Raw genomic sequence first — 16,446 nt, forward strand, 5'->3', positions numbered from 1 at the left:
AACTCTTTAGAAACAGCAGTTGGCCTAGAATCTCCTCCTGCACGCTTATCTAGTTGGCAACGTGGAAAGTGCTGCTGTTCTAAGAAGAGTTCAATGGATGGCCCAGAGTATTTAATTTTAGAACTGTGGCAACGGTGTGAAAGAACTCACATAAACCTGTTCTATAGCATGGGGTAATCTTCGCCACCATGTTTCTGCTCAGTATAATGGATTCCTCTTTCCTCTCTAATAGCTGCCACCTCCCTATGACCAAGCCCTAAGGCATCCTCCAGCTATCCTAGGAACTGGAGCAGGGTCAGAGTTACCAGATGGACACAGATTGCTGGACACATTCCAGGCCTCTGTCAGCTACCAAACTCGAAGGAACACAGCTGTGTAGAATGGGAATCAACCCTGGAACACCTCCCCTTCCTTCTGTGGCAAGGACAGCAGGGCCTGTGCTGTCTCTCCCTTCTGGCAGGGCAGAATGGAACGTCATGCCTTCATCCAGTCACATGCAGCTGAGAACCCCTTGTGCAAATCACAGGCAAAGCAATGGAGATTTCCATCAATGCATTCCCCTACAAGAACGAAGGTGGATTGAATACCAGGATCTATTTACGAGCCAGCTCTCTCTCCCAGAAACAGTGGACTAAACCTGAGGGGATTTCTGCCCCACTATTTTCACTCTAGTAACCTTATCTTAACCAAAGACCATGGAATAATCCTCAGCCATTTCTGCTGTACATGAGGGGGCACAGCAAAGGTGATGGTCCACTCAGCCAAGGACTCTGGAGCAAAGGCATGGGGCTGTGTCACTGTAACGTACGCCTCTGTGGGGCTGCAGCAGCTACTGCCGCACACTCCAAGTATTAAACCTCAGAAGCTAGGCATCTCGTCAAATGCTTTATCTTATCTACTTCTTATGTTGTAAAAACATTTACCTTATCAGATACCAGTGGGAATCCTGACCTGCAGGTGACAAAATGAATGTATTTGTTTTAGAGCTGCTATCATCAAATCATAGCTCCCTGCTCCACATTCCTCGGGGATTTAAAAATGCTATGTGGAGGAAGGCTTGTAAGTTCAGACAAAATAAAGGTTCAGCAAGGGCTAGGACTCTTGTGATTGTACAGCAAGTTACTCCACAATGCTGTAAACAAAGGCAGGGAACAGCCACATTTCAGAACAGCATGAGCTGTATGCCAAATCGTGCAGCTGACACTTCACCCTGAAAGGTGCAAGGGTAGAACCATGCTGATAACACCCTAAGTTACTCGGTTCCCCTTCATAAACAAATGGCTGTTTGAATTCTGGACATTAGATCATCTAATTTCCCCAGTGCTGATGTAACTGCAACTCACATTTTCAACTACTTTTTTGTATTTCAGGACAAACTCTGAAAATGTTGTTTACAATGTTGTAGATAAAACAGGGCCAGTCCAATCACAAGATGTCTGCTGTGTGAGTGCTGTGGAATGACTGCAGCCTGACAAGACTGAAGTTTTGTTGTTTGGATTACACCTCTTTCACTCTTCAGCTGATGAGTATGATGCTCTCACAGACTTCTTTGCCCAGTTGGGAGTTCCAAATTTAGACAAATTAGCTTTGGAACTGTGAGCACATCACCTCCTCTAAGTCAAGGGGACATGGAGTTAATCTGTTGACAAAACCTAATCAGGCTTTCATTTCTTAATATTTCCCCCACACACACCCTTTTTTTTTTTTTGGTGGTTACAAAAGGGGAAGAGAAAAATCTCTTCTGCAGGATGTGGAACCTAAAGACAGCAATATAGTGTCAGTGACTGAGAACCAGGAAGTAAAAATGACTTGAAGTTGAGTAATCTAAAGAGGCAGGAGGCACGGATAAGGATTTTTTAAATGCACACTATGCTAGAAATTATAGGAACAGAAGTTTAATACCTTCTACGATTAAAACCAAACATTTTAGAAGTCATCTGGCCTTATTTTTTCACTAGCTCCTCTGCCTTTGCACAATGCTGTAGTATGAGCATTAAAACACGGGAGGGACTCAAAATCCAGACAAATTGCTTTGGAATGAAACTTTAGGATGTCATGAAAATATATTTCTATTGACCGTAGGGTTTTATTTTTGGCCACAATGTGGCAGTTTCCCTTTTGAATATGCTCATCATGGCAGGACTGGACATCGTTCTAAAGCTATTGCATGATTAATTCAGAAAAACATTTTATTCTCATTCTCTGAAACTGTCTTTTGGGCAGGGAGCTCCTGGAGTTCCCTCTTCTACCTAAGCAGACAGGAGTTTTACAACAAAACTTCTGGCAAAGATGCCGGCTTCACACAGTACAACCAGAGTTCACCATGTGAGCAGAGCTGGCTGTTTATGTCTCCCTGGACTTTCCCCTCAGATGATAAGCACAAACAGTGGAGACAGCTCCTTCTGGTACTTGTTCATGCCAATAAACTGCAGTAACTCCTTGCATAAAGGCTTCTAACTGTTACCAATATGCTGCAAACTCTTTCATTAAGAGGAGGGGGAGTGACAACAGGGATTCAGTTCAGCCTCTGATGTCCAGTGCAATTAGCTCCCACCTATTAGAAACAATGATTATAGTTAGTCTAATGATGATGCCTCTTGGGGTGTGCTGACTCAGTAACTCCTAAGTAATGATCCTGACACCGGAGCCTTCAGCAATCTTGTGCCTCAGTTTCCCCATGTCCCATGAGAACAGCTGCTTTCCTACTTCACACACGTTGTTATGAGAGTTCATGTTTGTAAATGTTTGAAGGCGTGGTGGTGGTTATCCCGATTTTACCGATGGGGAAACCGAGGCAGAAGTTGAGGCTCAGTGCTGCAGAGTGAGTTGGTACCAAAGCTGAGATTAGAACTCAGGTTCCCCTTCTTGGACTGACTTCCTCCCCCACACCCCATTCCCTTTTCAGAATTCCCACTGTACATCAGGTGCAGTAAGGAGCCATTCCAAGCAATGTTGAGAATCAAAATGGCTGTTCCTAGAACTAGAGAATTCCTGTGCAGAAATTGCAGTATATCTGGCTGGATTGGAGCACAGCTGTCCAGACGGGAAAGGCAGCTTTATTGAGCCCTTTTTGTTCTACATTTATTCCATATACACCCTCACACTGTTAGAACATCTATTTGATATATATTTCTCCAAAAAACTTCAGGGCAGTCCAGATTACCTTGTAACTCTCAAATCCACACCCAATGAGTTGTAGGAGCAGGAAACTGCAGTTGCCAACAAGTCATTTCAGACCTAGAGGAGTCCTCAGACGTCTTTTTGATTGAGTGCCAGGTTTGTCATGGTGATCAGTCCCACCCCACCAGTCGTTACTGCGTGAGGCAGCAGAGCCTCAGAGCATGGTGACTAGCTTGAAGCTCCCCACTTCTTTGGTGGGGACAACATTGATGAAGGTTTTGTAAAGCACCACCCCTTTTGGTAGACGACAGATCACTTCCCTGGTCTCTTTGCTGCGGGGTGGTGGCACATAGACCTCCTTGGTGAATCGCACAATCCCATCCTCCAGAGCATAGAGAGTCTTGTTACAACCCATCCCCACCTGAAAGAGATGAACGATCTATTGTTAGAAAGGGGAGGAGGTGTTTAGGTCACTATGTATCATTTAACAAAGTGGACCAAGCCACTAGTCTGATATCCTGGCTTCAGCCATAGTCAGTACCTGATGTGTCAAAGGAAGGCAATACACACAATGCACTCAGGGAACTGCAAACCATTCTGCATGGTGGGGAGGAGAGAGATTCTAATTCTGAAGCATGAGAACCAATTCCCTTAACTTCATGTGCAAAACTTTCAATAGTAATAATCAAAATTCTCCAGTTGTTTACTAAATCTGGCTCATGCACTGACCTGGTTCTGAATGAACTGTAAAAAGCGTTTGGTAATGAAACAATGATTTCAGGATTTTATAGAATACAACTGAGGAAACAGAGAAGAGCCGTGAGAGGGCTAAGGCTGGATTCTGGACTTTGCTGTGCAGAGCTATAATAAATGAAAAAGTAACTCACATGAGCCCCTGGATGCCAGCGTATTATCCGTTGGGTGGCTAATGTGTTGCCTGCATGAACAAAGGCGCCTGCAACAGAGAGAGATGGATTCAGATTACAAAAGAATAAGTATCTCTATAGCCTGAGTGCTGACAGAATGAGAACTGCTCACAGGCTCACAAAGCCAGCATTCGTTGGGATGTTTCCTAAGGAGGAATTATCCCAAACTCTAAAAACATTTAGCGCAAGAATGCTCCAACCAGGGAATACAGGGCTGTTGATATGTAATGGCAAGAAGCAGTTTCAGCCTTTGAAAAGATTAGTTCGAGGGCACAAGGCATTTTCTGTTTACTGCAGGCATTTTTTTTTTATTGCCTTTTACATCAGTTTTTTCCATCAGCAAACCCACCCTAATTGTTAGGCACTCAGTTACAGGCATCTGTACTTTGGCTTCTACTAAGCCTCATAATTCTCCTCTTTATCAATACTTGAAATGCCCAGCTTCTGAGCTCAGTGTGAGAGGAAAGGGCACTTAACTTATCAGGTGCCCCCTGGGGTGTTCCTCCTCCAGATTCCCCAGAGACAAGTTAAATTAGAACCAATGCATGTTTCTTATTGGTAACTTCATTTGCTGCACGTAGGCAGATCTGGAAGGGAGCTTGTGTCACTCTAGCCTCCTGCTGGCTACTCTCACAATGGTAGCTATGTATGCAGTGTTGTTGTAGCCAATGCTGGTTGGACCTTCAGGTTTTTTTCTCTTGCAAAAAGTCACAAACAACCCCTATCTGAACTTAGAAATACACAGCAGTTTCACATGTAACAGCCCTTGATAACCAGGCAATGTGGGGAGGGCACATTCCAGAGTGTATAAAGCAGCAGGACAGACCAACTGACCTACCCTCTGTTTTCTTATAGCCATAGTGTTTCCCGGGGCTGTGGCCACCGAGATTTTTTGAGCTGCCTCCACTCTTCTTGGATGCGCATCGCACTGCAATCGCAGTCACCTGCGGAGCAGCCAAAACTATATTCAAAGGAGGAACAATAAAAAAAGTTAAAAATATTATCTACAACAATGAATTCAAAATGGGCAAATATTTACATTTCCTTTTAAATCAGGGTAAAAATGGATTCAAAGTGTCATTTCAAAACAAATGTTAAAGCCAAAGACAAAAAAGCCCTTAGAATAAATGTATTATAAAGATAATTCATATTTAACCCATTGCGTCTCTCCTGCACACAACCAAGTCGCACTTCAGAAAGCATCCTGCTATCTAAATGGGAGTAGCAGAACTCTAAGCAGTGCATCTAAATGCAAACATTCTGCTGTTAGTTGTGGCCAAGCACTTTAAATTCTGAGCTACAGAAACAGTCAAAAAGAACAGGAGTACTTGTGGCAACTTACAGACTAACAAATTTATTTGAGCATAAGCTTTCGTGGGCTACAGCCCACTTAATTGGATGCATGTAGTGGAAACTACAGTAGGAAGATATATATACACACAGAGAACATGAAACAATGGGTGTTACCATACACACTATAAGGAGAGTGATCAGTAAAGGGGAGCTATTATCAGCATGGCTGAAAAAGATCTGTTTGTAGTGGTAATGAAAATGGCCCATTTCCAACAATTGACTAGGAGATGTAAGGAACTGAGGGGGATAAGCATGGGTAAATAGTTTTACTTTGTGTAATGGCCCATCCACTCCCAGTCTTTATTCAAGCCTAGTTTGATGGTGTCCAATTTGCAAATTAATTCCCATTCAGCAGTCTCTCGTTGAAGTCTGTTTTTTTGTTGTAATATTGTGACTTTTAGGGCTAACTGAGTGGCCAGGGAGATTGACGTGTTTAATATAGCCACCTGATACGAGCACAGCACTGGAATTCAGGACCTTTGGAGTTTATCTTCCACTAACTTAGTTAGTAAACTTGAGACAAGTCACAAATATTGTATGCCCCAGTTTCCCCATCTGTGAAATGGGTATTAATACTTAATCTCAAATTGTGAGGTATTAGTTAAAGCTTTTTACAGACACTAACAACCCCAGATAAGTGTCTATAAAAATGCACAGTTTCATTATCAAGACCCCGATATAGGACAATACATAAACACGTATTTAATTGCTGTCCTGAATAGGGATGAATTTAAGCACATGCCCTAGTATACAAGGTCTGGGTTTAAAAAATAAAGTTGTTACAGTAAGTGATTCGTTTTTCTCCTTCTTGGAACATGTCGCCTTTTCACATCACAGAGTTCTTCCATTAAAAGCCAAATACACAAAATCCATTGTCAATAAATAAATTCAAATGTTTAAAATCAAGAAAGTCGACCCGTTTTGTGTCTCGGATATAATTAGTTCTTTTTCATGCAATCAGCAGCCAGTTTCACTTTACTCTAAATCCTTCTATTCAGCTGTCCAAGTAGTGTTTCACTAAACAGGGGTTACCACAAGTGTCTCATTTCCTTATTCAAAGAATAGCAGATGAATTTTATCTTACTTCAATTATAACAGATAGATACTAGTCACAAAGATTTGGGGCACGATGTCTTTATATACACACACACTCCTGGCAGAGTATTTTTACTAGATTGGGATTAAATTTAATCCGTATCTAAATAAAACTACCTTCCTTTGTTTGATCTCCTATGTAATTATTTTATATGTTAAATCATTCTGTGCATTGGTATCTCATGTGAGGACAACAAAGCACTTTACAAATGTCAGTTAAAGCCACATAACATCAAATGTAGTAGGAAAGTATTTACATTTTATAGATGAGTAAACTAAGGCACAAAGATCAAGGGATTTACTCAAACTCTATGAATGGTGACAGAATTCAAAAGTTCTGAGCCTCTCCTGGAGAATGCACTGTCAGCAGCCCTCTGGTTTTTATTAAGAGAGGACTTTTAAACTTGAGCACTCGATCTGACCTCCCAGCCCACCACCAGTTTCAAAGAGAAATGGAGATTAGGAAGTGGGCATCCACTGGATGGCAGGGAGGGAGAGGAGCAACAGACTTTTTATTTTTTTTTAAATGAGAACTTGGATTTTCCTTTTTGGGCACAAAGGCTGCTATGTTAAAGGGCCCACCTGAACCCATTCCAATTCATCAGTTAACAGTAAAAAGATAAACCTGACCTGGTGCAGAAGGATTACATACTACATACTGCTCAACAGGCCAAGTGTAAAACCAGAGTAACTCCACTGAAGTCAATATGCAACCAGGCATATGTAATATATGCCTGCCTACTCCCATGTCAGATCTTATACGTGGGCAAACTCTACTCTCAGATAGACATGTAAAAACCAGAGTAACTTCAGTGACTTTAATAGTTACGATGATGTCACTGACAGCAAAACTGGCCCAACCTATAAGAACTGGCATGGGCAGATGTGCATGGCATATAGATTTTAATGTCCCAGACTTGGCAGAACTATACACTTCTATTAGTCCTATTAACACATCAGACTACTCTAACTTCAGATGCTCTGCTAGGGATCAAGGCATGATAGAGAACGCTAGACAGAGTTACCAATGGGCAAAAAGGGGTAGCTAAGAAGGGGGCAATGGCGGTTAATAATACCTAGCACTTCTAGAGTGTTTTTTATCCATTGATCTCAAAGTGCTTAAAAAAGGTATCTGGCACCTACGGGCACACGTACAACCTTGCAGCTAGATCACAGCAGGTACCCAGTCCACAACCACCTCTTTGCGCCACCCTTCCTGGCACCTTTTAGACTTTCACTGGTTCCAACATCACTTCTGAAGCCCAGGCAGCCCTGCATTGGGCTGTAACCCCGACAAACAGGTGGCGCCACAACAGCCCCCCTGCCCCTACCGGTACTAACAGCCCATAGGCTGGTTACGGGGCTCCCCGCCTTCCACACGCACCACTGGGGAGGCCGCACTGCGGGAAGGGGCGATTTCCTACCCCCGCCCGGGCCGCACTGAGGTCAGGGCGGGCGAGGCCCACCCAGCCCCCTGGGTCCCACCACTGCCTCCCCCTGACGGACTCTCCGCTTCCAGGGCTAAGCCCTACCCCCAGCCGGTCTCCCCCGACCCAGGCCCCTGCTCTCCCGCGCACACTCACGCAGCCTCTTCACCGCCGCCAAACCCCCCAGCACCGCCATCTTCCTGCACCGCCACTTCCGCTTCCGGCGCGGGCCGCTTCCGCCTCCGGCGCAGGATTTCCGGTCAAGACTGAGAGGAGGCGGAGGCGGTAGGTTTCAATGTGGGGGCGGGGTCAGAGCAAAGGCCGCGGCCGGACTCGGATGCCTGGGTTCTCTCCGTGGCCTGGGGGGGCGGCGGCCTCGGCCATCGCCTCTCCGCGGACAAGGCTGTGCTGAGCGCCCAGCCCCCGCGCACGGCCGCCTCGGGGTATCCTGCGCTGACGGGGACCCCCCCCCCGGCGGCTCGTGCTCGGGGGGGAGGCCCCCCCCGGCCCCCGAGGCTGTAAATTGGTTTATTTCTCTGGGTCTTGAAGCCCGAGATCGAGTCACCTCTCCGGGGCGCGCGCTGACAGGTCCCCAGAGTGACCCAAGTTACCCAGCCCCTTCAGGATCCCCACCACAGCGTGGGGACTGACTGGAGCCGGTGTAACGACAGAAGCAGTAACCGCTCCAGATTCCCGACTTTGGCTGCACCGAGCATGCGCAGATGAGGTTGCTCAAACTGACGTTACACCGGCTCCTCATTGCTCTGCTTCCCGATCCTAGATGCCGCATGCTGCTCGTTAGAAGGTACTGACTGACCACGATGGCCCTGCAGTCGGATGAGAGCGACGTTGAGGACCTGCCAAAGTTCACTTTTCTGAAGGAACAGCCTCCTGCGGTAAAAAGCAGCAGCTGCCAGACTCCTTCAAAGGAGAGACTTGTGGTGATCTGCAGCTCTGACTCAGAGGATCCTCTCCTCCTTCCCCGGGGCTGGAAAAGTTCCCTGGCAACCAGGATTCTGACCGAGCCAGCTCTTGTAAGGATGCGATTGCAAGGCTGAGCAGTGAGAGTGAGGAGGAAGAGGAGATAATACCCTTGTCTGAAAGACTAAGGGGGAAATTGGTGAACAGCAAGTCGTCCAAAACTAGTATTCTGCTTTCTGAGGCCCAGCAACCGAGTAGCTGTGATGCAGTGTGTAAAGCTAGGGGTACTATGCTCCGTCAGAACTACAAACAAGTGGTTACTGACTGCAGAGAACAGTTGCTGCCAAAGGCTTCTGACACCCAGACAAGAACCCCTGTCTTATCCTGGGAAATTTCAGATAGTGACCAAGATGATGCCACAGAGGATTCCAAGAGGGTACTTTTGCACCAGCCTCCAGTTTGTCTATCAGACTCTCCAACCCAGAATAGCAGGTCTCTGGTGGCAGAGGCAAGTTCAGAAATGTCACCCCCTCAGAAGAAGTCAAAACACAGCCAAGAGGAGAGAGAGAGGGCTCGTCAGGCTGCGTTGCAGAGGAGGAGGGAGCGGGAAGTGCAGAAGGGGCAGCGGGAACAGGACCGAGAGAGGAAAAAGGCACTTGCCAACATGCTGAAGGCCCAGCGACCAGAGGAGTGCCTGAAGCACATAACAGTGGTGCTGGATCCGGGTACCATTCCTTATCTTTTCTTTCAGCTTTGAATTAAATGACAGCCCTCATTGTGAACCCCTGACCTTTGCACCCATCTCAGTTCTCTTGCAGATAGAAGGAGGTGGGCAAGTTCTCAGTGCTTTGCAGTCCATGAACTGTGGCTGTGTGATTGAGAGTCAGGCTGTTCCCTGTAGCATCACCTGGAGGAGAAGGAGGGCTGGGTCATCTCAGGTAGGGGACCACAGTGTCTGAAGTTTACACCTTTTTCTTCCTCTGTGCTTAGCACCTGGCGTTGTGTTGCCTGGTGATCTCCAGTTACTGGTGGTAACCTTGTATCTGTCTGTGAGCTACCCAGAGAATCTTAAAATGAGACTGACTTCTTTTTGGTCTATCCTTGGCATGCAAAACTTCATTTCCCACTTGTTCTCACTAGCTCTTCTCCATACTATGTAACTAAAAACTCCAAGACTTACTTTTCCCATCTCATGTCTTTTTTCCAGTCCCAGTAACTCTGGCTACTTTCTTCTCAAGCTTCCTGTGTCGTCTCCCCCGCCCCATTTAACTGTTGGCATTATTTCTAGTGAGATAACACCCATTTTGACACTAACTGCTTGCTATGACTCTGTCAGCTCCTGGTAGACTAATTTCTGAAGCATTCAGCAGTAAGGTCATTCTCCTGAGTTAAAACTCCTTTAGTGATTTCAGAGACATGGAATAAACCTGGGTCACAAGCCTTGGTTGCCAGGGCAGAAATCTTGTAATGTTCTCCTTGATCTGAACTCTTTCTGTTTTACCTCTCCCTTGAGATAGGGCCAGGCCTTGTCTTGGCCTTACTCCTCTTAAATGCATTATTCCCATTCTGGACTATTCTGAATCCCTTTCTTATGGTCTTCTTAAATCTCAGCTATGCTCTGGCCAGACTACTTTTCCTCCCGGAAGTGGAACCGTTACATCCCCATCCTCCCTTTGCTGATGTCTTAGCCATCTTTGAATCCAATTTCAAATTCCTTTGCTGGTATTCAGACTTATCGATAGACAAGTCTGACCTTGTGCCCATCTACTGCCCCAATCACTCACTCACTCTCTCTTGTTCTCATCCCTCCCCAGAAGGGTAGTTGTTGTTCACTGTGATCTGGAACTTGCTCCCCTCACTTCAGGCCACTGTGCTGCTTCCTTTGTTGAATCTTTTCTACCAGTGACACTCTGTAAAGCAGATTGATACTATCTATTACTGCTTTATAAACACAGTGAATTGTCCATGTCCTCAGACCCTTCTTTCTTCTGAGCTCTCTTAATGTTCTTCACTTTGGTGTCACATTTCTCTGCTCTCTATAGCCACACTGGTCTCTTGCTGTTCCCAGCCTTTTGCACATTCTCGCTCTTGGGTTACTAATAAACTGATGCCACATGTGCACTATAAAACTCATCAGCAGTCAGAGTAACTCTGCCCTTCAGCTTCCTTTTAGTGAGCAATGAGCAGGAGCATCAACTTAAGGGGGATGGGTCATTAACAAGCTCTCAGACTGAAATGTTTCATCTGTGGCTAAAACCCTGGGTACACAAGAAGCTAGGATCAGAATAGGATCGCTTTCACAAATATCTTGAATTCAGTATGTGTTCAACTCTGGGCAGGTTGAAGAAGGCAGTTGGATAGAAGAACCCAATATCCTGGTTCTGGTTCGCCTGGAGGATTTTGTATCCATGATCTACAGCTACAGACAGGTGAGGTTGCCCGTGGCTTCTGTGCGCTGTCCGAACATGCCTTGCTCAGACAGTTGGGTTACCCATTTCTCTTTTTACAGAGGTTTGTTTTGGAGGCTTAGGGTGAATAACAATTTACCTGTTTTAAAACAATATGAATGTCCAATGTCGTCAAGGTTTCTGAACTGATGAGATGGAACCTCCTGCTCTCCGTCCCCACCTCGCGCCATTGCTGCTGTATTGGAAGGAGGCCTTGGGAGTGCAGAAATCTCTCTGCATGTTTGACTTAACTGCAGCACTTAAACCTGAGACTCCAGTTCTGCAAGTGGATCTGCACAGTTTCAGTTGCAGGATTGTGGCCTGAGGTTCTCTTTGCTAGTGTTGTCCTGAACTGTATGGTTCAAAGGGGTTTAAATGCTATTTTCTGGCTCTCCTTTGCAGGAAGTCCAGGGTGGCACAGAAGGACCGAAAGAGACTTTACGGAGCTTCGTAGCTTGTGTCATGGAGAGAGCTCCTGGGAAAACTCTAGCCCTGGCTGTAGTTGAACTAGAAAAATATTTCAGGTTAGAATTCTTCTTTCAGAGATTTCTATGCTGTTTCTTGCAGAATAAGTGCTGGCAGTGGCCACAGCTAGAATGCCAGAGGTGTTCTGCATCATTACTTGTACTTCCTACTGGCAAAGGCTGAAACATGAAAAACTGCAGGAAGAGCCTCTGTAACCAGAGTTCCTTCACTGTTTCATACAGCGTCTCCTACTGGGGACAGCTGGTAACTGTGAGCTCCCCAGCAGCCTGCACTCCTGTACCATTCCCACAGTGGCACTGGAGCAGATGTGGACTCCTGGGCTATTGTTTCTCTTCTCAGATCTCACAAAGTTCAGTCCCGGAAGAAGCTGCGGCAGGCAGTGCTGAATGGAAGCCAAGTAGAAGGACAAGGGAAACGGAAAAAACGGAAGGGAAAGCGGGATTCTGGCCCAGAGCTGTCCAGGGTGAAAGTGGAAGAAGTGGGTAAACTTGGAGCATTATTCTCCTTTCCTGGCTCTCTCGATGATTTGGCATTTTTTACCTGAGAAGAACCATTCTGTGGTGAGGGGAATTCAACCCTCTTTAATACCTGAGTTTGTGGGTAGGGCCTTTCAACCTCAGCTCTCTCCCATAGGCAAAGAGAAACAGACCTGAACATATCTAATAGAAACAGGATAGGCCCAGGGATTCTGATGTTAGTGAGAATCAGGTACTAGTTTTTGTCTCTCTCTTTTGGCCGTGTTGTGTCTAAGCGCATTCTCTCGCACGATCCTTGCTGCTGGGGAGGCAGCCTGAATGAGATGGAGATTTTCATCTGTGATTAGCTGCTAGAAGACCCTAATGCTGCACATGTATCCCACCTCCCTGGAGACCAGGGTGTCTCCTCCATGTCAATTCCAGATGTCATTCCCTTTACGTAGCTCTCTGATGTAACACCCATCATTCTTCACAGCCTCCTAACCAGAGTGTGTGCAGTAGGTGGCAACGAACACTGGATGGGGTAAATGGTGCAAAACAGGCCTCTTCATGGAGACAGTCATCTGCTACAATTTAAATTGCATTAAATTGTCATGCAGTACATCTTTATATAGAGCAACTCAAGAGGCAATGGCTAGAACATCCCAAACTGTATCTTTTAATGCTTCAAACTAGCCATTCCTAGGTGGGGCAGCCGGCTAACTTGAGGCAGCCGCCTTGTTCTACAGCAGGCTGTAATAAGGGACTGGGGCAGTGTCTGAAAAACACCTTGCCACCTCTGATACTAAGTCCTATGAAGGCCCCTGTCGCTTCACAATCTTGTGTTGTTTGGTTTCTTGATCAAGTGTGGCTGTTTTCGGAGGCTTCTTGGGTTTGTGTCCCCTCCCTAAACACCCCTAAGCAAAAAGGGTAGGGATTGGACTTGAGACTGGTATGTACTGGAGAAGGGTGGGGAAAGTCACCTCACTCACTCTTGGGCCCTATCATATCTACAGGCATTGGTCGATCTGCAGCTTCACACCGGAGTCCAGGTTAGAATCCTCGAGAGTTGGAAGGAACTTGGAGACTTTGCCAGTATGTTCACCAAAGCAGTAGCTGAAGCACCATTCAAGTGAGCAAGCATACGGGATTTATTTTATAAGCTAACTTGCTTTTGGAGAGGCCTCATTTCCATGAGCATGGAGGGAACAGTAATCATACAGCCTTACTTCAGTGCTACATGGCATAGTACATTCTTTGCTGCAAAAAAGAGGGCGTGTTCTTAACTCAAGTTAGCTAACTCAGGTTAAAATAGCAGTGAGGACACAGTGGCTCTGCTTTAACTTGGGTAAGCAACATGAGTTAAAGCTTATAGAGCAACCTGGGGTTGAGACACACTATTGTAATTGTTCTCACAGGTCATTCCCCAGCAGTGTAAAGTAGAACTCCATACTAGCACACCCATCACAGTAGCTTCACTGTCTGTCTCACAATAACATCCATGAAAACGCACAGACCTTTAAAATTCTTTTATATGCTGCTTATAATGTCTCTTTGACAGCTTGAATCCTGTTTCCCCAGATTGCACATGCATTGGTTTGTTGCAGGGTTGCTCATAGTGCAGGGCCATTGGTATCAAAAATAAAAAGAGAGATTATTTGGGCCAGTTTCTGCCCTATACCCAGTTCCTTTTGTGCTGCCAAAAGGGGGCCTGAGGCTGCTCTTGCTAAGAGGAATCCCTTGGTAGCACAAAGCCAGCATAGCTGCCTTTGTGCCCTTTGTTATAGCCAGCCCTGCTTCTAATGTGCCAAGCTCTGGTTATTTTCCACCCCAATAAAAGGATCTTGCTAACACTTGTAGGGAAGGTAAATCAGATTTTGCACATCTATCTTGATATTGATCTCTCCAATTCTGTCCTGGATGTGAGGGTTCTCTGCTCTGTGGCCATTGCATCTCTCAACAGATAACTGGAGAGAGAAACAGAAGATAAGTTTTGTGATTGTCTTGTTCTTCTTCCCTTCTGTGCCCTCTGCAGGCAAGAGCGAGAGAAGACCGGCTTCTCCTTCTACCTGGAGAGTGAGTGGTGTAGAGGGGTGAAGGTGGACCGCTCAGGGAAGGGACTCTCGCAGGTTTGGAAGAGGCAGATCCAACAGTTCAACCGGGTGAGTCTGGAGATGGCCAGTGCCATTGTGGCCGCGTACCCTTCTCCACTGCTTCTGGATCAGGTAAGGGCGCTCTGCGGTTATTGATACAATTGTGCAAACACAGCTACTAATGCAATGAGGGGAAGAATGTTACTTGTGTTAAATAACTTCATAGAGATTAATTCTGAGATACTGATCCCATGTCAGCTTAAAATACTTTGTTTGAAACACCCAGTCCCCTCATGGCAGTGCGTGGGCTAATCGTGGCAAACACTTTGTCCTTCCATAGTGCTTTTCATTGGTGGCTCTCAAAACACTTCCAAAGGTGGCCCTTATCCCCATTTTACAGAAGAGAAAAGTGAGGCACAGATTGTAACCCAGCCCCAGCACTCCAATGAGTTAGTAACAGAGCCAGGAATTAAACTCCAGTCTCTTAATTCCTCTACTTTAAGCATTTGATTGCATCTGAGGGAGATGTTAACAACAAGGAGAGCTGTTTTTATAAGACACCAGAGTAATCTATGGAAGAACTGGGACTGCCTGACAGCCTCTTTTCCTGTTCACTCCCACTCCCCGCCCCTCCCCTCCCACAAATATTTGAAATAATTAGTGGTAGTTCATAAGGAACCTTCCATTGTGTTTCTGGCAAGAGGTACCTCGAGCCTGAATGTTTCAGATTTGAGGCATGTCTGCATCTGAAAATTAATCTGAAATAAAGCAGGGTGTGAATTTAAAGCAGACTATTCCTGATGAATTGAATGTGTGGATGCTTTGATTCAAGACTTATTTTGGCTTAATCCACTCCTAAAGTGGATTAAACTAATTTGGAATAAGCATCTACACTTGAGTTAATCCAGAATAACTCTTCTGGATTAACTCCCGGTGTAGACAAGTGGCTCACAGGCTTTGTTGAAACTCCTCTACAGGGGTGACTGATGCAGTTTGAGTCGAAGGCTTTAAATGACAGAAGACATGACTTCTCTGCAGCAACTGACTTTGGCAGAAAGTCACAGACTGGCGTTCAGAGCAGAATGAAGCTATTGAGAGGAGATCTGTCTTAAAGTTCAGACCCTCATTTGCTTGAATAAGTGTTCCTCTTGCAGAGAGGGAAAATGTATCTCCAGTCCTGCATAAGTAAAGCAGCACTGGCTGTTCTAGAGGTATCCAGGCTGCACATTTTTCTGTTGCAGTTGTGCTCATGGCACAATCCTAACAGTGCACATAGTCTGTACGTATTGAATTCCTGCTGACAGTGGGTGCTGCTGTTGGCTACCAAGTGAGGTCTGGTGGGAGAACTGATAAAAGGAGTGTAAAACATGAAAGGCTGAAGCAGTGAAGAAACCCTTCCCCTCTGTCCTTTTTGGACAAAGGAATGTGACAATGGATGAAATCACCATTCCTTTGTCCTGTTTTTAGGCCTATCGTAGATGCCTTTCAGAGCGGGAGCAACAGAATCTTCTCGCTGACATACCTGTGCGCCGTGGCAATGGCGTAACTGCCACATCACGGCGGATTGGACCAGAACTCTCCAAACGGATTTACCTGCAGATGACCTCTCACCATCCTGATCTCTCTCTCAATGTAACTGGCTAGCCCAAGAAAACATGGATTTTACTGGTTGCCTGGTTAAACGTATTCATCTCCCTTCTAGGAGGAAAAGTGTATTAACTAATAAATGGGAGTCCTGGGTCTTGCTTGTAAAGACTTAATCTCCTGTTTCTGAAGCCTGCAATGGAGAACACTTGCCCTGTGGCACAGGGATGCCTGAAATGCTCTACAGGTGGTGGTTTCAGATGGCGCTGAGATGTTTTCCTTGGCCATGGTGCTGTGCTACTGCCCTCAAGTGCTGTAGTGATAGCTTCTTTCTGCCTGGGATAAACTGCATTTTCTGTCCTGGGAATAAATCTTCTCTGGTCTTCAATGTAGCAGGTTTGCTTTAGGACCTATTAGGATTGCTGTATGGGGCCAGCTCTCCTCTATGTGAGCTAAGCTATTTCCAGAGTCATCCTTTAAGGAAATCAGCTGCTACTATTTGTACTTTCCCACACCAGTGAGTTTAAAAAAAACAAAAC

The 16,446-nt window shown here is 45.7% G+C and overlaps 2 protein-coding genes across 2 annotated transcripts; one reads left to right on the plus strand and one right to left on the minus strand.

Annotated features, from left to right (window-relative positions):
- Nucleotides 1-1,695: 1,695 nt before the first annotated feature.
- On the minus strand, nt 1,696-8,204 carry MRPL27 (mitochondrial ribosomal protein L27). The gene is made up of 4 exons (XM_030534974.1): nt 8,078-8,204; nt 4,885-5,007; nt 4,008-4,075; nt 1,696-3,541 (listed from the first exon to the last, which is right to left on the minus strand). The coding sequence occupies exons 1-4, from the start codon at nt 8,115-8,117 to the stop codon at nt 3,335-3,337; spliced, it is 438 nt and encodes a 145-aa protein (XP_030390834.1). The 5' UTR covers nt 8,118-8,204; the 3' UTR covers nt 1,696-3,334.
- EME1 (essential meiotic structure-specific endonuclease 1) lies at nt 8,151-16,299 on the plus strand. The gene is given in 10 exon segments (XM_030534968.1): nt 8,151-8,206; nt 8,703-8,884; nt 8,887-9,567; nt 9,650-9,780; nt 11,182-11,271; nt 11,692-11,813; nt 12,115-12,253; nt 13,247-13,362; nt 14,266-14,455; nt 15,791-16,299. Coding segments are annotated over 9 exon segments (1,788 nt in total). The 5' UTR covers nt 8,151-8,206; nt 8,703-8,742; the 3' UTR covers nt 15,968-16,299.
- The last annotated feature ends 147 nt before the right edge of the window (nt 16,300-16,446 follow it).

This window comes from Gopherus evgoodei, chromosome 15 (genome assembly GCF_007399415.2).
Source record: "Gopherus evgoodei ecotype Sinaloan lineage chromosome 15, rGopEvg1_v1.p, whole genome shotgun sequence".
Taxonomy (NCBI): Eukaryota; Metazoa; Chordata; order Testudines; family Testudinidae; genus Gopherus; species Gopherus evgoodei.